Raw genomic sequence first — 24,603 nt, forward strand, 5'->3', positions numbered from 1 at the left:
TGACCAGGGAAGCTCTCACTGCTGTGTTTCACTAGACAAGCTGTAGTGCAAACACTAGTGTTGGCAACTTTCATGATTTTATCACAAGTCTCGTGATATTTTGTAGTTTTCTTAAAGCTGCAGTGATTACATGAGAATTTCAGTTTACTCTTTTTTTAAATAAAAGTTTTTAACCTGCATGAATATAGGAAGAACCTTGAAAACAAAGAGACCCAAGTATACCTGTGATGATATGTTCACCCGACACCGCCCCAAAGGGGTTAAAATGGCTCAGAAGGGGCTACTCAACAAGATGGGCTGCATCTGGGTCAGGTGTAGGCTGGATATACACCCCTAGCTGAACCTGAAGCCCAGCTGATAGGAAGAGGTTGGGCTTGCAGAAGGAGGTTGCGTGGAAGAGAGGCAGCAGTCACTCTCAGGGTTGAGAGAAAGAAATAGGAAGAACCGTACCGAAACAGCAGCACGGGTGAGACTGCATGGACCTTAGCTGCTGATTGTAGGGTTCCTAGGCTGGAAACCAGTGTAGAGGGCAAGTGTGGGTTCACCTACCAGCCATGGGGAGTGATGGACTCTGAAAAGAGCCTGAGGCACTTTGATTAGAGAGGCTTTGATACCTCAGACAGGGAAACTAATGACCTGGCCAGAGGGACAAGCCACGAAGAGAAAGCACTGCAATGTGTGGAGTATGAGAGAGGCTGCTAAGTGAGAGATTGGGACAAGGGGCAGAGAAACTACAAGAGGAGGCGTGAAACCAGGGGTGAGCTAATCTCCAGATGAGCCAGCTACAAGGAGGTGCCAGAGCGGTGAATGGAGTAAACCCCATGACAGTGCTGTAAAGGCCCCAAACCCAGAAGATAAATAAAAAGCATCTCAAATTGTGTGTAAAATTAAAAAGTCATAATTTTTAAGCCAATCCATACTTTACGGTGACATGACATGATTTTTAATCACTTGGTGAAATACACAAATGCTCAAATGTTGTACAGATGTGCATGAATGAGTTACAATTAATGTAGGAACAGATAAATATAAATCATCATGCATCAAGATAAGAATATACCACACAATTGCAAATCCACTGTTGAATTGGGGTGAGGGAAGAAAGGAAAAAAAAGAATCTTGCTATTCTGTATTCCTGAATTAGACTTCTGGATACCATTGTATCAAACATTTTTACAAGTAAATAATAAATTGCTTCAGAGCATTCTGACAAATATAATTAATTGTCTAGATATTCAATATTTCCCAATTAGTGATAATTGAACACCTAAGGCTGCAGTATGATAAAGTGCTCCTCAAACATAGGGTAAAAAATCCAAAGTGGTGCTCGATAGAATTTGAAATCCAATCTAATTTTATCTATAATAAGTATCAGTTTAATTGAATTGGCGTTCATTTGTTTTTTTAATTGTTAGATATGAGTTCTTGGTGTATCTGAAATTAAATTGGTAACAAAGCTATATTATGCTTTCCCGCTTCCTTTGCTCAATCTCCATTTTAATGTTTGTGGAACTTGTTTCCTTTTACCAGAGACACCTATCTGAGAGAGAACCTGTGTGAATATCTCATAATCTGGTACACAATTTCATAGTTTATTTTTTAAACATATTTTTTGCTCAGTTTGAATGTAAAATGCTGGATGTAGTTGTTTGTTGGGCTCTCTAATTCTGTCTTTCGCCTTAAAGGTGTAAGACAGGTTTTAGACTTGATGACCTTCAAAGCAAAACTGCAGAGTACCTTTCCCTTTTCTTAATAGCCATACTTTCCCCTTCTTCCTTTTTCTGCTAACCATGATGTTATGTGACAGTCCAGTTGCTTACTGCTTACCTTTTAAATCTGTAACTGGAGATATTTGATATAGAAAAATAGCACATCTTCTAACTGCATTGAAGCAAGAAAGTCACTATTTAAATAGGACAGTAAAAGAATTGTTGAAAACAAGTAAGGCTTTTAATAATGTGTTGAAAGGATATGATTTCAAGTGTCTAAAATAAGACAGGTTTCAGAGTAGCAGCCGAGTTATTCTGTATTCGCAAAAAGAAAAGGAGTACTTGTGGCACCTTAGAGACTAACCAATTTATTTGAGCATAAGCTTTCGTGAGCTACAGCTCACTTCATCGGATGCATTCAGTGGAAAATACAGTGGAGAGATTTATATACATAGAGAACATGAAACAATGGGTGTTACCATACACACTGTAACCAGAGTGATCACTTAAGGTGAGCTATTACCAGCAGTGGGGGGGGGGGCACGCAGGGGGACTTTTTGTTCCAAAGTGGGGCAGTTTCAGCAGTTGGGGGGTAGAGAGGGAGAATAAACATGGGGAAATAGTTTTACATTGTGTAATGACCCATCCACTCCCAGTCTCTATTCAAGCCTAAGTTAATTGTATCCAGTTTGCAAATTAATTCCAATTCAGCAGTCTCTCGTTGGAGTCTGTTTTTGAAGTTTTTGTTGTTGAAGAATTGCCACTTTTAGGTCTGTAATCGAGTGACCAAAGAGATTGAAGTGTTCTCCAACTGGTTTTTGAATGTTATAATTCTTGATGTCTGATTTGTGTCCATTTATTCTTTTACATAGAGACTGTCCAGTTTGACCAATGTACGTGGCAGAGGGGCATTGCTGGCACATGATGGCATATATCACATTGGCAGATGTGCAGGTGAACGAGCCTCTGATAGTGTGGCTGATGTGATTAGGCCCTATGATGGTGTCCCCTGAATAGATATGTGGACACAGTTGGCAACGGGCTTTGTTGCAAGGATAGGTTCCTGGGTTAGTGGTTCTGTTGTGTGGTTGCTGGTGAGTATTTGCTTCAGGTTGGGGGGCTGTCTGTAAGCAAGGACTGGCCTGTCTCCCAAGATCTGTGAGAGTGATGGGTCGTCCTTCAGGATAGGTTGTAGATCCTTGATGATGCGTTGGAGAGGTTTTAGTTGGGGGCTGAAGGTGACGGCTAGTGGCGTTCTGTTGTTTTCTTTGTTGGACCTGTCCTGTAGTAGGTGACTTCTGGGTACTCTTCTGGCTCTGTCAGTCTGTTTCTTCACTTCAGCATGTGGGTATTGTAGTTGTAAGAATGCTTGATAGAGATCTTGTAGGTGTTTGTCTCTGTCTGAGGGGTTGGAGCAAATGCGGTTGTATCGTAGAGCTTGGCTATAGACAATGGATCGTGTGGTGTGATCTGGGTGAAAGCTGGAGGCGTGTAGGTAGGAATAGCGGTCAGTAGGTTTCCGGTGTAGGGTGGTGTTTATGTGACCATCGCTTATTAGCACCGTAGTGTCCAGGAAGTGGATCTCTTGTGTGGACTGGTCCAGGCTGAGGTTGATGGTGGAATGGAAATTGTTGAAATCATTGTGGAATTCCTCAAGGGCTTCTTTACCATGGGTCCAGATGATGAAGATGTCATCAATGTAGCGCAAGTAGAGTAGGGGCATTAGGGGACGAGAGCTGAGGAAGTGTTGTTCTAAGTAAGACAGCTATAGTTCTACTGTGCAAGATAAATTAAATATCTGTGAAAAAATTGCTGTAAGAAAAAAATTAAAATAATTAGAAAATCATTAAGATACTTACTAAGCCAATACTCACTTTAAAACTATTTCATTTAAATTGTTGTAACACATTAAAAATGCAAACTTCAAATACATGTGTCAAACAGGCCATAAAAAAGTAAATCACCATACATCATAAATAAACATCAAAGCATCCATTCTCAGTATAAAGCACAGATATGTTAGCAAATCTCTTAAAATAGGAAAAATAATCCTGACTATATAAAAATATCACATATGCACTTTCTTACTTTAAAAAAAGACTTGTGTGTATGTTTTTCCAATTTTAAAATGCAATATCAGTTTTATAGATACTATTGAAATCCAGTATATCATCCATGTAAAATGAGGCAAATGTTTTAAAAGCTTATATAAGATGAACAAAATTAGGTTCCAGGTGAACTTGGAAGTCTCTCTCAGTGGGCTTTCTGCATTTGCAAAGAAATGAATTCTTTGCCCTTGAAAATTGAAATTTTCTGCTGAATAACTGAAATAATTCTAGTGACATATGTTTCCTCTCAGAAAATGTGCCCAAGTCCAAGTTATCATCTGGATATTTGGTATTCTTTCCAGAGTCCCAGTTGTAATCCTATTCTGACCTTTTTTTCCAGTTCAAAATAATCAGTATAATATTGGGGTTTTAAATCTTAATTATAGTAGCTAATTAAGGATATTTATTTTTCTGTAGAAGTATTCTTGAATAAATTTGTAAGAGAGTAGGGTATGAATAATTTCCTTTAGTCATAATATTTACATTTCTTTGTTTAGCATCATTAGACGTCAAAGATCCTTAGAATATTCTCAATTTATAATTTTCTCCAAGACTTCAAATTTTCTCCATTTTTAAATTTGAAGGTCTACTGTAAATAAAAGCCTTGAAAATTACTGTGAATTTTGCTGGTCTCTACCTCACCTGATAAAACAATAAACGTACAAGCCATGCCAACAGTCCTAAGAGTTGTGAGTCTTTGGATGATGGTATACTATGCTGCCCATGTTTTCTAGTTCAAAGTGATTGGGTACCAACCTCAAATGATGTCTCGGAGAAATGTCAAAGACTTCAAAAAGTAGCATGCTTTTGTACAGTCTGTCTTAATATAGGGAGGGGTTTTTTATGTATAACGTATGTCCCCTTTTACTCTGAGCTTTTTGTGTCTAGTTATTTTTTTTAAACAGTATTTGCCTCTTGAAAATATTATTAGGAGACTGTACCATAGGATATATTAATTATAGAACAAAGCTTAATATATTTTTAAGTTTTTTTTATTAATGGAAAACATGGGGCTATGAACCACACAAGCCAATTTTTGACATAAAGATTCTTTAAACTACTGGTAATATCCTTTTGGGTGTTACTTTTTCCTTTTATAATAGAAAAGTAATGCTCTCTATCTTTAATTTTCATAGAAAGTATTTTTCTAAAATAGATATTTTTCATATTTCCGCTTGTACTGAGTTGGCTTGTTTCCAGGTTCTCTTGGGTCCCAGCTGGCTTTTGAGTTCCTTATGGTCTGCTGACTTTCTTTGCACACTCTTATAGAAGCATTAAAGAAGTGTCTCTGCAAAACCTCGGCTGCCTTGTGCTTGTACTAGTTTGGAAGTTTCTCTCGGATTGGGGAAGGTGACTGGCTGGGACACCCACTACCATTGCAGCCCAAGGAAGTAAACCTTTGTCTTAGGAATAAGGTCTTAATGTGCTGGCCATTTATCCCCTTGCCCTCATGCACCATTATTGGACAGAGAAATCTAGTGGCAGTTCACTCCTCTTTGCTGCTACCACTCTTTCTGGGTGTCTTTCCACTGCAATATAAGCCCAGGGTCAGTAGAACTCAAGTTAGCAAGACCCTGGGTTTGTTAACCTAGGTCTTGAGCATCTACACTCTTTTATAACCCCAGGTTAAGAACTGTTGAACCCTGGATCCCATCTTGGGACTCCAGAGTCTACACTGCATTATGTGGGCCCAAGTCCAACCACCCATATCCCAGACTTCCTAGTGCCTTCCCAAAATGTAATATTCCCACTCTAGCCCTTTGTGGTGCGGTGTGGGAAAACTTGACTGTCCAGAGGACAAAGGAAGTTGTCCAATGGGTTTGTGGAATACTTTCAATCAACTCTTAAGAGCATAAGTCCTGTGGGGCTGCATCTACACTGCAAAGCAATAGGGATTGAACCGTGGGTCCCGGCTTGACTCAGGCTCAGACCTGCACTCGTGGTTTCTGGGACCCTGGGTTGGCACGGTTTGTGTGTGGATGGAAGGGGAGTTAGGCTTGAGTCTGAGTTCAAACTCTAGGCTTACCCAGTATGTCTATACTGCAGTGTATGTAAACCTGTAACCCAGTAAGTCCAGGATTCAAACTCAGGTTCAAGGCTGATCTTCTTTGTGTCTGCAATATAATTGGGCTAACTCAGAGCTCAAACCCAGGGTCCCAGAACGCTGCAGGATTGTAGGGTCCAAGCTCGAGTCCAGCACCTATTGCTTTGCATTGTAGCCACAGTCCCACTTGACTCAGGTCATGGGAGTCACCCAGAAGTATTGCACAGTTTCGTTGGGCATCTTCTTTAGTCCTCTGTATCCCAACAATCTGCAATCCACTCTATTGAAAACAAAAGCTGCCCCTCCCTTGGCAAACAGCACCAGCTCAGGTCAGCGTTAACCCATTCTGTTCTGATCACTGATCTGCAAGCACACTATCAGAAAGCCTCTGGGTTTGCAATGAAGAGTGAACTGAGCAAGCCTTTTGCAAAGCGAGCTGCTTCCTGATAATGTGCAGGGTGGGCTGTAATTTTTTCCCACAGTGCACCATGGGCTAGAGTGGCCACATTTTGGTGGATGGGGCACTAGGGACTCTGGAATATGGTTACTTTGACTTGGTTCTATGCACTTATTTTCAGTTCATGGTGTGTTTGGTTTTTAAGATAGAATCATAGACTTGAAGGTCAGAAGGGACCATTATGATCGTCTAGTCTGACCTCCTGCACAACGCAGGCCACAGAATCTCACCCAACAACTCCTGTAACAAACCTCTAACCTATGTCTGAGCTATTGAAGTCCTCAAATCGTGGTTTAAAATTCCTTCCTGACCCCAAATGTGGTGATCAGCTGAACCCTGAGCATGTGGGCAAGACTCACCAGCCAGATTTGTGATGTTTTGTCCCATGGCATGGACAATTTTTTTTAACTCTCCAATGCCCACAGTGCTTTACGTTGTGTTCCACCTTGTATTTAGCTGTGACTCCCTGACTACTTTTCCTGCACCTGCAGAAGAGCACCGCATAAATTCAAAACCTTGTCTCTCTTGCCAGTAAAGTTGGTCCAGCAAAATATATTACCTCATCTACCTTGTCACTCTAAAATCCTGAGACCCACACATGTACATCAAAACTGCAAACCTTAACTTGCTACATTTGCCTTGCTTCAGTTCTTCACGCAGCATTTGTTTCCTTTTACAATATAACTCACTTTTTTCCCCTCCATCTTTTACATCATCTTCTCTTAGTGTAGTTTTTCCTATACTATTTATTAGTTCCCTCTTTATCCCCTATTGGTTTTTAATGATGTTTGTCGTTCCTTTCCTATATTCTGTCACTTTCCCTCCTTATTAATTCTCCATAGTATCTCTGTCTCCTCCAGTGTTCTCTCATTCGTCTTCACCTCAATTTCTTGCTCCTCTCTCCTATTCCCCCATCAGTCCTTCACTCCATATATCCTCTGCCTATAGAATCACTTTTGAACTATTCCCCTTGCATGCCCACATGCTGCGTGTCCCCTTATTCAGATGGTGATATATACACACACACACACACACACACACACACACACACACACACACACAGTATAAGTTTTAAACAGTTTAATACTGTACACAGCAATGATGATTGTGAAGCTCGGGTGAGGTGGTGAAGTCAGAGGGTGGAAGAGGATGGGATATTTCCCAGGGAATGCCTTACTGCTAAATGATGAACTAGCACTTGGCTGAGCCCTCAAGGGTTAACACGTTGTTAATGTAGCCCTATTCTCTACAAGGCAGCACAAATGGAGGAAGAGGAGACAGCGAGACACACCCTGTGTGTGTGAGAGATGCACATTGCCCCTTTAAGCACCCTGACCGCACTCTAAGTACATTGCCTTTTTAAGTAGATCAATATGTTGAGACAGCAGCTGCTGCCATCAAGCTCCCTCCGTCCTGAGCCCTGTCGTATCCCCCCCTACTCTATGGAGATGGGGTAAGCGAGGGGCAGGAGGAGCAGGGGGGAGGGGGACACCCTGACATTAGCCCCCCCTCTTGCCCCTCCCCCCAGCACAGCAAGCAGGAGGCTCCCGGGAGCAGCTCCAAGGCAGAGGGCAGGAGCAGCACATGGCAGTGCGGGGAGGGACAGCTGAACTGCAGGCAAGTGATAGCCTGCTGGGTGGCTGCCTCACAGGAAACTTAGGGGAGTGGGGAGCTGATGGGGGGCTGCCAGTCCACCCTGGTTCCAAGCCCCCACCAGCTAGCTCCAACAGGCTCCTCTTTTTGCAAGCAGTGGACAAAGCAGGTGGCTGCCAAACAATGTTATAAGGTAGCATTGCGCAACCTTAAACGAGCATGTTCTCTAATTGATCGGCAGGGTAACAACAAAACAACGTTAACCGGGATGACTTTAAGTGAGGAGGTACTGTAGGCCAAAACTAGTAAAAATGCCCGATGAGACAAGCTCATATTGTTTTACCCTCTTAGTTTGAGTGAGTCCCAGGGTATGTCTATACTGCAGCCCAGGGTTCAAACTCAGACTCAAGCCTAACCACCCTTCTATCTATACACAAATCACGCCAACCCGGTGCTTGGATGCAGGATCCCACAGAGTGGAGGGTCTGTGCTTGAGTCAAACCAGGACCTATGGTTAGGGTTACCACCTTTGAAACACACACACACACACACACACACACACCCCCAAGCCTGCTGCAACCCCCCAACCTCAAGGCAATTCCACAGCCCACAACATTCAACAGCAACTTATAGTACCTAGAGAGGTAATACATATAGATAAGATTGGTTACATAATTTTCTTTCTTTGGTCGTGTTTCTCCAAGCTGCTTTTTTTATGTCTGTCTTCATTGAGATTATTTTCCCCCAAATTGCAGTGATTCTGTATTTTAACTATACACTTGAATGTGAACATTTTGGAATTTTATCATAGAGAAAATCGATTAAGTCTATTTCTTGTGATGATAAAGCAGATCTTTAGATCCCTGTTAACCCCCCCCCCCCCGCATATTAAATTATTTTTCTGGCAAATGGCAGATCCATAAGAAAAAACCTGGCGAGGCCAGTCAAATACCAGCCAGGTGGTAACCCTACCCACAGTTCAAGTCCTGTTGCGTTGCAGTGTAGATGCATTCCCACTGGACTTGTGCACTGGGAGTCCACCAAAAGTATTCCACAGTCCCACAAGCCAACTTCCTTTGTCCTCTGGACAGTTAAGTTTGGTGGACAGTCAAGTTTTCCCACACTACACCACAAAGGGCTAGATAGGTCACATTTTGAGAGGGCTCTTGTAGCGGGGCAAGCACCATGCTCTGGAGAGAAAGGGGTTAATACCAGCTCTGGGAAAGGGCTGCCCCGAGGAGCCAATCGGGAAGGCAGGTAGCAGCCAATCCAAGCCCAGTAGGGCTGTATAAAGAGGGCTGTGAGCTAGGAGGTAGGTAGTCTCAGTCTAGTCTTGGGGTGGGAAGGACTGGGCTTCCTGGGAACACAAGGTACCTTCAACAGAGCAGTGCTGGGGAAGGGGCAGGCTGAGCTGGGGAGCTCAAGCCTAGTGACCTCCCAGGCTGAGGCCTGATAGGAAGGCCTAAGGAGGTACTGGGGCTGCAGGCAAAGGCAGCAGATCCAATCCTCTAGCCAATGATGAGTGGCCTCTGCAGACTGCAGTTTGCCCCTGAGTAAAGGGCCTAGATGAGGACTGGCAGTGGGTCACTGAGGAGAGGTGGGCTCAGGGGAGTGGGGTTCCCTGGGTGTGGGGCAGCCCCCCAAGGTAAAGGGCACTGTGGTCCGGGAGGGACTGGAGGGGGGCAGGTAAGGGCAGGGAGAAACTGGCCAGAAGAGGGCATTCCAGGGCTGAGAGAACTAATTCCCAGATTACCAGCAGGAGGCACCGGGCCGGTGAGTCAGCACCTTACTACAGCGCTAGAAAGTCAGGATATGGGTGGTTGGACTTGGGCCCACATAATGCACTGTAGACTCTGGAATCCCAGGTTGAAACCCAGGGTTCAACAATTCCTAAACTGGGGTTATAAATGAATGTGCTCGCACACTCAAGCCCTAGGTTAATAAACTTGGGGTCTGCTAACTTGAGTTCTACTAATGCTGGTCTTGCATTGCAGTGGATAGCTATCAGGCAGTGAAAATGGGGGGTAGTAAGTGGGAGGCCATGGGCCAACTGTAGCTGGATAATGCAGCTGCAGCAGGCTGTGTTCCAGTTAGCCCTCCACCTCCCACCCTTGTGTTACCTGGAAGCATGACAGGCTTCTGAATGCTTCTCCATTCTCGGGGCTGTTAACTAGAGCAAGGTCAGGAGTATCAGCTTACCCTGTTAAAGAAAAAGAAAAGGAGTACTTGTGGCACCTTAGAGACTAACCAATTTATTTGAGCATAAGCTTTCGTGAGCTATAGCTGTAGCTCACGAAAGCTTATACTCAAATAAATTGGTTAGTCTCTAAGGTGCCACAAGTACTCCTTTTCTTTTTGTGAATACAGACTAACACGGCTGTTACTCTGAAACCTGTTAAAGGTGTGTATGCGTGCTGAGGAGAAGGGAGTAGATTTTCCCTGCAGCCTTGGCTGTGTCTTTGTGGGGGAGAGATGGAATCTGCCATCATCTATGTCCACCACTGCATCCAGTAACCATGAATCATCATACTAGCACTTTGCTAAAATAATCAGTATTTAAATAGTTTAGTGTCAATAGCCCAGATATGTGGGTGTGGCAAAGCATAACTCTTAAAATTATAGTTTAAACTTGCTTGCTTTTAGACTCAAAAAGGCCAGCTGCTTCAGTCCTCTTTAGAGGGTCATCTTTATATCTAGAAATGTTAGAAACTGTTTGGAATGAAACTTAATTTTGTCCAAACCTGTTGGGGGCATCTGTCCCCATCGCTGCCCCCAGATCCTAGAACTTTAATTTGCTTCCTGAATATCACCTTTAAGGAGTAGAAAAATAGTTCTTAATGCTTTCCATGTTCAAAATGCTCTATGCAAAATAATTTGAGCAGAGAATTATTGCTTGCTCTTCTATAATGTTTATCACTTAGTGAAGTGAAAAAACTTCATTTTCAGTAATAATTCTGTGCTGTATAACTAAACACTTTGAGAACGGGGAAGGAAGGTTTCTTGGATTTTATATTAAGCTAAATCTGATAGGGTTAGGATGGGAGCCTGCTGTATTTACTGTACTTTGCCACTGGTTTTATTAAGAATCATCTATAATTTATAACAAAACTTTCCCTCCACTTGATGATGTACCAATTTCCTCAAGGGGGTTTATTGGAAAGAAAAGTTGTATGTAAACAAGAATTGTTGAACTTGGACATACTGCTATATATTTTAAGGAGCCTTGGCTCAGCTGAGTCTTTCTGCAGAGAGAACTAAAATGATGCAATGCTTTGAAATTTCACCTCCTTGGCTCTAAGATGAAACTTTCTATTTTCAATGGATGATATCCATCTCTAACATAAAAAGTTTTTGCTTTCAAGAGAGGTTTAAAGCATCAGTGGAGCTGAGTGATTATGGACGGACTGATCTGCAGGGAAAGATAGTAAATGAGACTGATACTGGAAAAGTGATTAGTCCTGTTGGAAAATCTACGGTAACTAAAATGAGGTTCAGTCAGAAACTTTTCCAGGAATCCTAGTTAAATTCAGAAAACTAAAGTGTGGCTGTCTCAAGGCTTTGAGAAGAAGAAAATGGAGTGGCCCTCATAGATTATATAGACTTTTGAAAGCAATGAAGAACTATGAGTCATTAGCAAGAGAAGTAGTGAGAGAAGAGTTTAGTGCCAAATAGAAGAAAAAAAGGGGCATAAACTTTTTCCTTTTATTGAAGTATTTTTATACAGTATGCGTATAGAAGAATCTGTATATGTTAAAAAGTGGAAAACATCAAAGCATTTTAAATAATTCTCTCTTATAATGGCAGGTTTCAGAGTAGCAGCCGTGTTAGTCTGTATTCACAAAAAGAAAAGGAGTACTTGTGGCACCTTAGAGACTAACAACTTTATTTGAGCATAAGCTTTTGTGAGCTACAGCTCACTTCATCGGATGCTCACGAAAGCTTATGCTCAAATTTGTTAGTCTCTAAGGTGCTACAAGTACTCCTTTTCTCTCTTATAAGGATTTTTATGAACATTAAGGGTGGCCTAATGTGTTTCATTTGGGATATGTATCTATGAAAGGAGATCATATTTGATTGCAGTTTGCCATTTCATCTGCATTAAACAGTGCTCTTTCCAGAGATGCTATTGCATGCATTGTATTAGTCTAATCTATTATTTTCAGTGATACTAAGAAATTCTGTTTTTTGTAATTTCCATTCAGCAGTTGACAGTTCCACTTACTTTTTTTGTTATAGTTAAATAATATATTGCTATAAGTTTTTTCTTTGTATGTATTAAGTTCCTGTAGGACCGAATTCAGGTTTCAGAGTAACAGCCGTGTTAGTCTGTATTCGCAAAAAGAAAAGGAAGCTGTAGCTCACGAAAGCTTATGCTCAGATAAATTGGTTAGTCTCTAAGGTGCCACAAGTACTCCTTTTCTTGTAGGACCGAAGTATTTCATATCAGAGACACTCTCTCCTGACTTGGGGGAAAAACGTACTGTATTTCAGTAACTGAGTATACAAACAACTTTTACTGATGTTTCATAAAGTACAAAGAAATATATACTGTAATATTATTGATTTTTTTTGTTATGGAAATACCTCTATAAAAGTTAGTTTTAGATGCTGGAAAAATGACTAAAATATAAGTAATTGAAAGAAAATTAATAGATACTTTGTCAAATCATGTATAATAAAGTAGCTGTTTCTGTTGTATATGTTCAGTTTATTAGCTAGATAGCAACAGCAGATATTCTCAGGTGTCCGGTATATGCAGAAGAGTCTCTTTTGTTGTGTTAGTTATAGTATTAGGTCAGTTGAGACTCTTTAAATGTTGAACTACAGTATGAGCAACCTTTGTTTGTTTGTTTTGTTTGTTTTGTTTGTTTTGTTTTGTTTAGCAAATACTGCTGAGATCCATGCTGCTAGGAGAAGTGACTTTAGGTTTGGATGAAAATTCTGGTTTTTGTTTTGGATAGGAGATCCAGGGATGTTGGTCGGAAAAACTGTGATTCCAATGCCAGTGGTAGGCAATTTGAATTCCAGAACTGATGAGACCCAGGCAAATCTGTTAGAATGCCATCTCTCTGATAAAATATCAAAATTAGAATGTGGTACATGGTAATACAATAATATAATTTTTAAAAATACAGAAAACCTACAGTGGAGCATCTGCAGACAACGTGGGACTCTGATCTTAACACCCAGGTCTATAATACAGGGATTAATTTCTGATCACTCCCTCTCCCATGCCCTGCACGCTAAAAATAGTGCCCAAATCGTGCCAGTTCTTCTTCCAAAACACTTCTAAAATCTTATTTTTCCTTTTTGGCCACACAGCCCTCTATCTCCTGTCTTGACTACTGCAATCTCTTCTTTTCCTCCCTGTTGCCCACATCATGTTTACTCTCTTTTTTAGAAAACACATGTTGCTAAGATTTCCTTAGCTCATCAGTATTTCATCCCGCTCTTTTTTTTAAAATCCTTCCTTTGGTTCTCCCTAGGTCTGCTCCCTCCCACTCTCTGTAGGAAAATGGAGAATGGTGGTACCAGGGTCCTTATCCCAGAATCACCTGTAGCTCTGCCTGGTGTTTTTCCAGTAGCAAGGGGGAACAGTCAAGTCTGGCAACTCTTCAGCAGGGGGAGCCTGCTGCCACAGCTAGTTTTTTGGTGCTGCAGAGGGCCCTATGACTGTTTCAGAAATTTGTGAAGCTGGGGTTGGGGCTACAGGAAAAAGGAAGTTGGATCATGAAGTCAGTTACTCAGAAGTTTGTGTTCTGGCCAGGAGTTTTTGCCTAGAGCAATTTGCATCTTTCAGTCCTGCAAAAAGTCAACTCTATCCCTTCAGGAATAAAGTCTAGGGAGATAAGAGGTTCAAGGGCAGAGCCCAGAGGCGCTCTCCCAAAGTGGGAACAGGTCGAGGTGAACTAGGGGGGACTAAGGGTCAAGAAAACCCAAGGAGGAGATAATGGAACAGGAGGGGAGCTAGAAGCTGGGAATGACAATGTCAAAAGTGGTAGGTAGATCAAGAAAGGTGAGTATAGAGAATAGGTCCTTAGACTTAGCCAGGAGAAGGCCAAGCTGAGTGCAGTTTCAGTGGAAACCTTATTGCAGGGACTCTAGAGATAATGGGGGGTGGGGTGGGAGGTAGGGAGGCAGCAGGAACACAATGTCACAAATCTCATTTTCCTTTTTTATATATTCATAAATATTAAGACTAGAAGTGACAGTCTTACATAAGGCAGGTCAGAGAATTTCATCCAGTGACTCCTTCACTGAGCCCAATAAATTGTGGTTAAACTAAGTCATGTTTTGTTCAGAAAGAAATCCGTCTCATTTTAAAGACTTCCGGTAATGCATAGTCTGCCACATTCTTTAAAACTTAACAACTGACTAACTAACGTCACAAAACTTAATTGTTAATGGGAATCTTCAGTGAGTGCAAGGTTTCTAATGGAACCTTGCAAGGGTCAGTTCTTGGTCTAGTGATATTTAATATTTTTATCAATGGCCTTAAAAGAAATAGAAATCCATTAATAAAGCTTGCAGATGACACAACTGATGGCAGTCAGGGTGTCTGTGAGGTGGGCATGTTTATTTCCAGCATTCATGGAATTGCTGTCAGACTGGAATGGCTGACTGCCACTTGATCTGAAGGGCTTTGTAAGCCACTTCAAACCCCACCAGTCAGTATTATTCACTACCCTAGAACTTAATTAACACCAAGTTGGGATGACCAGTGATGTCTCCAACCCTTACAGAATATCAAATGCACTTACTTAAACATCTGAAAACCAGGAGATTGTTAGGGTACGCATCAGGTCTACACAACAACCTTAACTCTGCACCTGGGGGTGGCTAGATCCACAGGAGCTATACTATAAGTGTGTTTCAGCTAGGCTGTCCTTTAATAAGCAGACATGAGGAATGACTATATGATGCCACTTCATGTGGTGTTTTGTCCCACAGTATTCTCATTCATCTGCTTATACTCCAACTGTGCCTGATACAAGGAATACTTGCAGCCGATTGCCATAACTCATGCTGTGATATGAAGAGAGTTACGTTTGCAGCCAAAGGGGTCATAAATTCCCCATTTCTGTGCTGAGTTATGTCATTTGTACAAGTAGAAGAGCATGATCTATTATTGCTGTGGGGATTTGAAACCGTCGTCGGATGTCCCAATCGAGTGTTCCCTCTTGGGCCCTCACTTGCCTAGACGCTTTGAGGGAACCCAGCCCATGGGTCCCCAGGTGCTTAAGTCTCCTGAGTGGAGCACAGCCATTATCCCAGTTTTTAGGGCCTGCAACACAGTCACTGGGCACAGACCCTCTGTCTGGCATCCCCTCCTGAGGCCTAGCCTGTGTTCAGCATTGACCTCTCAGACTTCCCTGTTTGCTTAAACGTGCCCTCTCCGAGAACTCCAGTTGTGAGCCTGATGGTTTACTGTTCTAACTCTCTTGGGAGACCTGTAGCAAGTTGTGAAGCATATAACACACATACATACTTTGCACTGACATCATTGCTCTTACTTACTCACACACCACACGAGAGAGTGGAGGTCATTTAGAATACCACAAACATCCTGAACACAATGCTTTAGCCCCTCACTAGCTCACCATTCCCTTGGGGAACCATCTGTGTTCAGGAAGGTAAGCAGGGTACCCTGCCTCATCAGGCCCCCTACATGCTGGGTTGCTTTGCCCTCTTCTTGACCTGAAGAAAAATGATCCCAAAGAACAGAGCCAATAAAGTAGCTTTTGCCATTTTTATAACCTTCCAGTCCCTCAGTCAGATCATCACAGACTACTAGCACGAGACTTTGTAGCCCAGGCAACTTCTCCTGTGATCAGTCAGTTCTGGTTGGGAGCCAATCTATTGTTAGCTGCTATTACATTATAGTAGTCTTGCATTTAAGTTAAATTACTCGCTGGTGTTAGACTTTGCTTTGTCCCTACCCCTGTTAGAATTTAATTCCAGCCTGGAGTTGGAAGGACAACTAGCCTCACGTGCAAAATGGATTTTTCACCTTGGTAAAGATACATAGAGAGAGTTCATAATCTCGTACAGAATTCATAATTTATACAGGCAGATTCCCCAAAAGGTAGCAACAGTCCAGTAGCATGTATGACCGTACATTACAGGGTACAGGTAATATTCCAGAGGAAATCCTTAGGACAGAAGTCAAGGGATGGTAACATCTAACAACCTTGGAGTGATTTGTGCAGAATAGGTGCAGTGGTTGAGGATAGGCCAGGCATAGCAACCTGGTGTTCAAATTTGCCTTAATGAGGACATGCTCTGACAGTTTCTCCTGTTGTACTATTGTTCCATATCATCTGGAAGGAGACAGTGCTACAATGTCTGTCAGGGATGGGTTGAAAAGGGCAGAATTAAGGTTGTGAAGCAGGGCTGGTTTTGTACCTTGACTAGATATTTCTTGCCTTTTGGAGATTTAAGTATAAGTGCATTTATTTGTTTTTGTTTTTTCAAGCTAACATTCTGTAGGGGTACAAGGCATTCCCAGTCAACCTCAACTCTTAGCCCTGGTCTACACTAGGACTTTAGGTCGAATTTAGCAGCATTAAATCGATGTAAACCTGCACCCGTCCACACGATGAAGCCCTTTATTTCGACTTAAAGGGCTCTTAAAATCGATTTCCTTACTCCACCCCTGACAAGTGGATTAGTGCTTAAATCGGCCTTGCCGGGTCGAATTTGGGGAACTGTGGACAAAATTCGACGGTATTGGCCTCCGGTAGCTATCCCAGAGTGCTCCATTTTGACCGCTCTGGACAGCACTCTCAACTCAGATGCACGATTGTTTGCCGTTGCTCTGACACAGGGAGGGGCGACTAAGGACACGGCTTACAGGGTTGACTTCACGGAGGGTTCCAATAAGAAATGGTGCACCTAAGTTATTGTTCTTATTGGAACAAGGAGGTTAGCCTGGCCTCTGATTGATACATGGCTAGATTTACCTCGCTGCACCTTCTCTGTGAGTGACTGCAGTGTGACCTAGAGGAATGAGTCCCCTAGACAGGGGAGGAGGCAAATGAGTACAAAACAAATCTGGTCTATTTCTTGTTTTGATCCACTCCATCTATCTTTTACATCTTTGGCTGGCAGCAGACGGTGCAGAAGGACATATTTCCTGCCTGCTCACCATAAGACGGTTCAATAGGACTGACTGCCGGACTTAAGAGAATGACCTGGTCAAGTCACTAAAAATTTAGTCCCTGCGCCCATGTCTGCCCAGGCGCTCCTGATCGACCTCACACAGGCGACCAGGAGTACCTCGGACATGACAAGGACGGCTACCAGTCGTATTGTACCGTCTGCTGCCACAAGGCAATGGGTTGCTGCTACTATGTAGCAATGCCGTACCGCGTCTGCCAGCACCCAGGAGACATACGGTGACGGTTACCTGAGCGGGCTCCATGCTTGCGGTGGTATGGCGTCCGCACAGGTAACTCAGGAAAAAAGGCGCGAAACGATTGTCTGCCCTTGCTTTCACGGAGGGAGGGAGGGAAGGGGGGACTGACGATATGTACCCAGAACCACCCGCAACAATGTTTCAGCCCCATCAGGCATTGGGATCTCAACCCAGAATTCCAATGGGCAGCGGAGACTGCGGGAACTGTGGGATAACTACCCACAGTGCAACGCTCTGGAAGTCGACTCTAGCCTCGGTACTGTGGAAGCACTCCGCCGAGTTAATGCACTTAATGCACTTCTGTGGACACTCGAATATATAAAACCGATTTCTAAAAAACCGACTTCTATAAATTCGACCTTATTCCGTAGTGTAGACATACCCTTATTTGTTGATGTTTTGGGGCAATAAATTCCCTTTGATTTTTGAGGAGGAAGTGGTGGTAGTATGGAATGATTGGAAAAAAAAATGGAGGTGGGCACAAGAAGACATCCTAAGAACACATTACTGCCACTTGGCTACCAGTTGTGCCCTCCATGTGGCCTCCATGCCCCTAATAAGTGCTGCTTGGATTCAATGGCTATACAACATGTCACTTTGAGCTACCCAGTTACTCTGATATCAGGCTATCTGAAAACTCTCTGGTTTGCAACGAAGTCCAGTCCTGCAGTAAAAGCAAAAATGATTTTTTCTGTCTCAGTCAATCCACACTGGGGTCCAACTTCTACACAGAATAACTTTTAAAATACTGCTTTCCCAAAGGGGCAGTGGGTGCGGACACAAGCTGAAATCAATTCTGAGGTATTTTTCTTGTCCATGTCCTTTGTACCTTGGCATTTCCTTAGGAGATGGCCAACAGTGCCACCATCAGAACAATTGCATTTTCACATTATAGAGTGTTCAAAAAAAAAAAAGGGCTAGAAGGAACACCAAACATTAAAACAGGGCTATTGTGCCTCTTCTTTTTCCTTAAACATGCTTAAAAAGATGCCATACAGTGTAAGATACACATAAGAAACTGGATCGTGTTTCATCAACACAGAATAGACGTGTGAAAAGGTAAAGCTGTGAGCAAAAGTTTTTCATTTTTGTTTTGTTTTGTTCCTCTCCGCAGAAACCAAAGCTCTTAATAAAACTGTTCCCTAAAAGCAGGCTATTTTTTGGAAATTGGTGTCTTTGCGAAATCAGTTTGCTTTTAATATCGCAAACTTTCATTCATTGTTTGTTTCTTGGTTCATGGCAGACCAAGGAAACATTAAAAATATGCCAGAAATTAAAAAAACAAGGTGATAACCCCTCAAAATAATATTATGAAGATTTATTTTAAAAGACTTGAAGTATTTTTAAGTGTAAGCAAGTGAAAATAACATTTTGTTCCTTTATTGAATAAAATGCTTGCTTAAAGAACGGATAGATTTGTTTATGCCATCCTTTTCACATGAGTAATAAATCAAAGTTCACATTTATAACAACTTAATATTAATGATGACCTCAGAAAGGAGTATGTTAATGTCATGTAAAAGTAACATACTTTAGTTAGGTCAAAATACCCCAAAAGCAATTCACTTTCACATATTTATATGAATGTGGAATGCTTGAATCACTGGAATTCTTAAGCTGTTTCTTTAGAATTTTGTGTACAGTGTGCTACAACGGTGTAGCTGGCAAATGAATGAAATGTTAAAAGAAAATTATTTTTTTACAAACATGCATTATACTTTTAAAGGGTTTTTTTTATGGATAAGATGCAAAAAAACTGCATACTTTGTTTTGTGAATTTTTCATCCTGCTTGTACTTAAAGTTCAGTTTATTTAAGAACATTTTGAAGATTTTTTTTATTGTACATAGTTATAATTATGATAATTTTCAGAATTCATTTTGAATCAAGGAAGTATGCTTTCATGTACGTATACTTACATAGTATTGTGTATTTGTTTATAAATGAAAAGAAACCTGGTCTCCATCTTCCCGTTGACATCAAACAATCCTCTGATATGCAAATTCAGCTCTGGGGAGAACAGATACAGTGTTTGTTTGGATTGAATCCAAATCTGAATGAAAGTTATAGTTAAAGAACTGATTTTAAAGCATTGGGTCATTTGAATAAAAACTTATATTGACATAGTCTTGAACTAAACTTACTATTTTTAGTCAAATTTTATGATTTCCTTTATTTCCAGTATATTTTGCTATTGCTATTTTAATAATACCGGTCTCTCTGACATTATGTTGTTGCCTTAGGATGCAGCCTATCTACAGAGTCAGTTTTTCTGCCTTTTTTTTTTTTAAAGACGCTGAACAAAATATCCCTGCTTCCTTACAGCACTGAGAACTGATCTGTACATGACCTTTCTGTCAAGTGTAATGCTGATACTATATGTATTTTGACATAATTTGTAAGGTTTTGTTTTTAATAGTAGAGGATCTGATTACTGTATGATTGTTAGCATCCCTTAAAAGATTTTTCTAATTTGCGTGCCCTTCTTATCAAACTAAGTATGTAATATATGTCTCAAGTATAGATAGACAAACAGCAGACTTCTGGGGAAGTTTTCATTTAAGCCTACCCACTTCTGGCAGCAAAGTTTTTAAAATTGTCAAACTTTCATGTTCTAGAATTGGCTATTATGGGTTCTCAATATGCAGTTATGGAGAACTCGGCAGCTATTTGCCATCCTTGAATACAGTATTTGAAAGAAATGAACATTGTTAAATTTTACCTGGTGTAGCCGTTTAACTGGAAAAAAGTTGAACAGGAGAGGCAAATTGACTGACTGAAGTATTTTAAATCCTTAGACATACACAATTCCTGTGTTCCCAATTTTACATACTCCACGGCTTGTAAAATTGAGTTACATAATTTTGACAGCTTATGAATGTGTATCGTTGGTATTTGTTTTCTTCGTTCTAGGCTCATGAGAGTAAAAGCCTATAGAAATTAATTTTGATGGTGAAAACTTCTTTATTTTGAGAATTCCTTTAGTAACTTTTCCTTACTGCTGGCTTTTATCCATTGTATGGCAGATTGATTCTGTACTACAACATTCCACCCCCATTCCCTCCACTGAGGCTTTTTTTCCTCTGAAAAATGTAACTTTGTTAAATAAACATTATATGAACTTTTCTTAGGACTGTGGATTTATTTTAAACAGCTTAACGTTCAGTATAGTGTTGTATTTGTTGATTAATGTCAGCACATCCTGTGCTGGTGTATTATATGTTACTATTTCAGGGAAAAGTTGAACTTCCATATCTGGAAATAGTCCTAGAAACTTTTGCTCAAATTAAGTGAGCTCTATCTTAATAGCTTTTAATTAAGAGTTTTCCTGTTTTCTCAGTTAATTGTGTAATAGGTTTTCAATACTTCTCTGTTTTCTTTTATAAAGCATTTTAAGAAACAGAAGAGGTTGATTCCTGAAAGGACAGTTTGGAAGTACTTTGTTCAGCTGTGCAGTGCATTGGAACATATGCATTCTCGTCGTGTCATGCATAGAGGTAACATAGGATCATAGATATTGCATCTTTAACAAGTATTAAATATATGAGAGAACTTGGGAGATTCAATGCAAATGATACCAAATAACATATTAAAAGAGTCAATTTCGACAAGTAGCTAACACAATGTGTATGTTATTGCAGTATTTTATAAGTAACTTTAAAAATAGAAAGGATTTCTTTTTAAAAGATATATGATACTCTGGGGGAATTCTGCACCAAAAAATTAAAAATTCTGCCCACAATATTTTAAAATTCTGCATATTTTATTTGTCAAAACAACACAATATAATCACTCCAGTTTCAATTATTTTGGTAATTTATTTCAAAATACCTGTCAGCAAGTATGTCTATAGCAATAGAGACAACAAAAAAGATTCAGGAAATGTTTTTTGACAAATAGATTCCTTACTAGGCATACTAATACCGAACTTTGAGTAATAATTCATTTAAACTACAATCCAGAAATGTATTTCACACACCCCTCAGAAGCAGTGCAAAGTCTTTGGGGAGTCAGGGGTAACAGAGGAGCTGAGAGGGAAGTAATTGATGGGAAGGAGCCTGGGAGTGAACCTGGAGGGCTGTTGGGTATGGGTGGGAGAAGTATGGAACAGGGTTTTTTTGGTTGGGGGAGGAATTGTTAGGGAGTTGGGGAGCCTTCCCCATGCTGACCCCTAGCCTCTCCCATTCAGTCAGGAACATCTGCACCTGTCTCCATGTGTCCCTGCACTCCCTTCCTTTCCATGTCCTGCACCCCCACTCAGCCACCTCTCCTTCCCTGTCCCTGCACCCTACTCCCCCCTGAATCCATGTGGCCCTGCACCCCCACTCACCCACCTCCCCTTGTCCACATGTGGCCCTGCATCCCCCTCCTGTTCAGCCCCTGGCTCAATGCCGTCACACCACTAGCTCCCACCCCAGTCTGTCCTCCCACCACTAGCCCTTCTGAACTTCACCTCTGTCTAAGTCCTCCCATGCACCCTTCAATAGATAAACCACACTTGGACCTATCAGTCCCTAGTTACCAGCCACCCCTGCAAATTGCTGTTCTTGTGATCCTATTAAACACACATGCATAGATGAAAGGCCAAAAGTCTGAGAAAGTAAATGTGTGGAAAGGAGGAGGTGAAAGCTCTCACATGGTAAGCATGCCTTATAGGGAACCTTAAGTAAGTTAAATGGTAGTGTATTGAATACTAGCATTTTCCATGTTTCCAACAAAAGTTAAAATCATGCAGATCAGGATTTTTTTAAAGAAGGGTGCCTATTTTTATGTTCATACATAAACTTGACCTGATTTTCAAAAGTTCTGCTTTTGAACTGTTGAGCTGTTGTTCTTGATCTCAGTGACAGCTGAGGGTACTTGACAATTAAAAAAAAAAAGCAGGTCAAACTTATTTAGGAGACTAGTGTCAGGTACTTTTTTAAAATGCTGCTGTCGTCTCCAAAGGGCAGGGTTAAGACTTAAATAGTTTATATAACAATAGGTATTATCAGCATGTGCATATTTTGTAGTTTTAGAGCTAAAACTGTTTTATGTGTTGCTTTTTTTATTTGTTGTTTTTCATTGCTCAGTTTTTCTTTCTATAGTGAAATCAGCCCAACCAGTAAAAGTAACTCAAGTTATAGCCACAAAAGTTAATTAGAATTTTTAAAATCCCGAATTCACATTTTATTAAATGCTTAAAAGATTTTCTAAACAGTACTGTCATTTGATTTGATTAACATTATACAAAATTACAAGACTCATTACATGTATTATTGATGATGCAGTAGGGTTTATTGATAACACTGCAAAATGTTTTTCTCTTCATAGATATAAAGCCAGCTAATGTGTTCATTACAGCTACAGGAGTAGTAAAGCTTGGAGACCTTGGACTTGGACGATTTTTCAGCTCCAAAACTACAGCTGCACATTCTTTAGGTAAGAATATCATGCAAAATGATTTTGTTGCAAGATAAGATAAAATTTTATTCATGTAAACTTAATTTCTTTATATTGTGTTAACCCAACTGGTTTTGTTTTGTTGGGTTTTTTTAATAAAGTTGTTAGTCCCCTGGTCAAACCATATTAAGCTGTAATGATACCTGTTTCACACTCAGTTTCCTGTTGCTTTGCCCTCGGACTACTTAATAAAAGATGTCTGTTTAGAACAAATCGGTACCTATTGTAAACAGAGCATTTTATGGAGGTGTAATAAAAAGTAAGACTAAAGAATGAATTTCAACAGGGTTAAAGACTGTGCTGACCCTTTAATCAGCTGAGGAAAAAATACTGTAATCGGGTATGCAAAATGAATTTATAAATGGAGTGTGGAACATTTGTTGGTGACATGCACTTTGAGGAGGTATGAAATGTAAAAGGTTCGATACTGCTAAATTAGATTTTGCTCATATTCTAACAGAACAAAAACAAATATCATGACATTTTAAAGCCAAATAAGTACATCTTCCTGTTTAAAAAGATTAGATACCAAAATTAGACTGATACGTTGTCACTTGACAAAATATGGTTACATAGTATTTAGCCAATTTGGGAGAGCTGCATATGGAGCACAGATATTCTATTACCTAATCTGGTTCCTGTAAACACAATGTAAAATAGCAAAAAAGAATTACCTTTCTTAAATATATAATTTACAAATTAAAGTATATCATGTTTTGATACTTATTCTCTGTGAAGACATAATAGGATTTTTATTTAACATGATGACCTGCACCCCAGCCTCCAATTTGTAGTGTCCAGGGAGAATGGGATGGGCAGATCAGGATTTAGAATTTTGAATAGCAAACATTCTTTTAAAAAAAAAAAAGAATGTGGGAGAATATTTTTTGAGTTCTAAGAGTACAAAAGAACATCTAAAAACACCCAATTCTTTTTTGTATGGGAATTGGATCAGTCATAAAGAGAGTAGCATTATATTCACCATACCAAAAGCATTTGCAGAAAATTCACATCTTTTGGGTATCATTTGAGGAGATTATTTAAAATCTAAAGAAATGGAATAGACTTCTTGAGAAAATGATACCAAGGGAGACACAGAGATTCTCTGTTTTTAAAGTGTTGAGGGATAGTCTACCAATGGTTAAATCTAAATATAAGTACCGTAAAGAGGAATAGTTCTCAGTAGGTAATCTATATTTAGAAAGAGAAGTTGTGGGAACAGATAACTAATTGATAGATTGTATTAGGGGATGGTTCTGTTTACTCTGGGGGGAAAAAGGAAGTTAAATGTATTGGTTAAATTATATATATGTGCTTGAAGCTGTGTGTGGAGGGGTGCATGTTACAAATCCAAAATCTTAAATAAATTAGGGGTTCAAAATCCTTCAGAATCTCAGTTAATCAAATCTTAAACAACATCATACAAAATGAAATGGGAATCTCCACTTAGATGTTGTTGGCCATCTAAACTGAGAATTGCTTTAAAACTTTTTAAACCTATACTGTAAAAATATCTGTCTGCTCATGACTGCCTAATCCCAAGAAAGCAGATTATTTCTCATTGACTGTGTAGGTAGAGGTTGTTCTAGGATACCCAATGGAATTTTGCAAGATTGCTTAGTAGGATATCTAGTTGTAGTTCATGTTCTGGAGCAAGTCAGAAAAAGAACTTGTGTTTATCTCATTAATGGCCTAATGTACTATTCACTGAATTCAATAGACCCCTTGCCATTGACTTCAAAGGGCATTGCATCAGCCTTAAAACCGCTCAAGAGAACGGCCAAGGCTATAAGACCCATGACAAAAATTTTATTCAGATTAATAGTATCCAAG

General features: G+C 40.4%; 1 protein-coding gene across 5 annotated transcripts in view; it reads left to right on the forward strand.

Moving 5' to 3' along the window:
- The window catches only part of NEK7 (NIMA related kinase 7), a 128,217-nt gene that overhangs the window by 78,450 nt on the left and 25,164 nt on the right, over positions 1-24,603 (forward strand). For all 5 annotated transcript variants that reach the window (XM_074961183.1, XM_074961187.1, XM_074961188.1 and 2 more), the window contains 2 exons: positions 20,717-20,825; positions 22,642-22,749. In XM_074961183.1, the coding sequence (XP_074817284.1) occupies positions 20,717-20,825; positions 22,642-22,749 (217 nt within the window). The remainder of the gene's footprint in view (positions 1-20,716; positions 20,826-22,641; positions 22,750-24,603) is intronic.

This window comes from Natator depressus, chromosome 8, assembly GCF_965152275.1.
Source record: "Natator depressus isolate rNatDep1 chromosome 8, rNatDep2.hap1, whole genome shotgun sequence".
Lineage (NCBI taxonomy): Eukaryota > Metazoa > Chordata > Testudines > Cheloniidae > Natator > Natator depressus.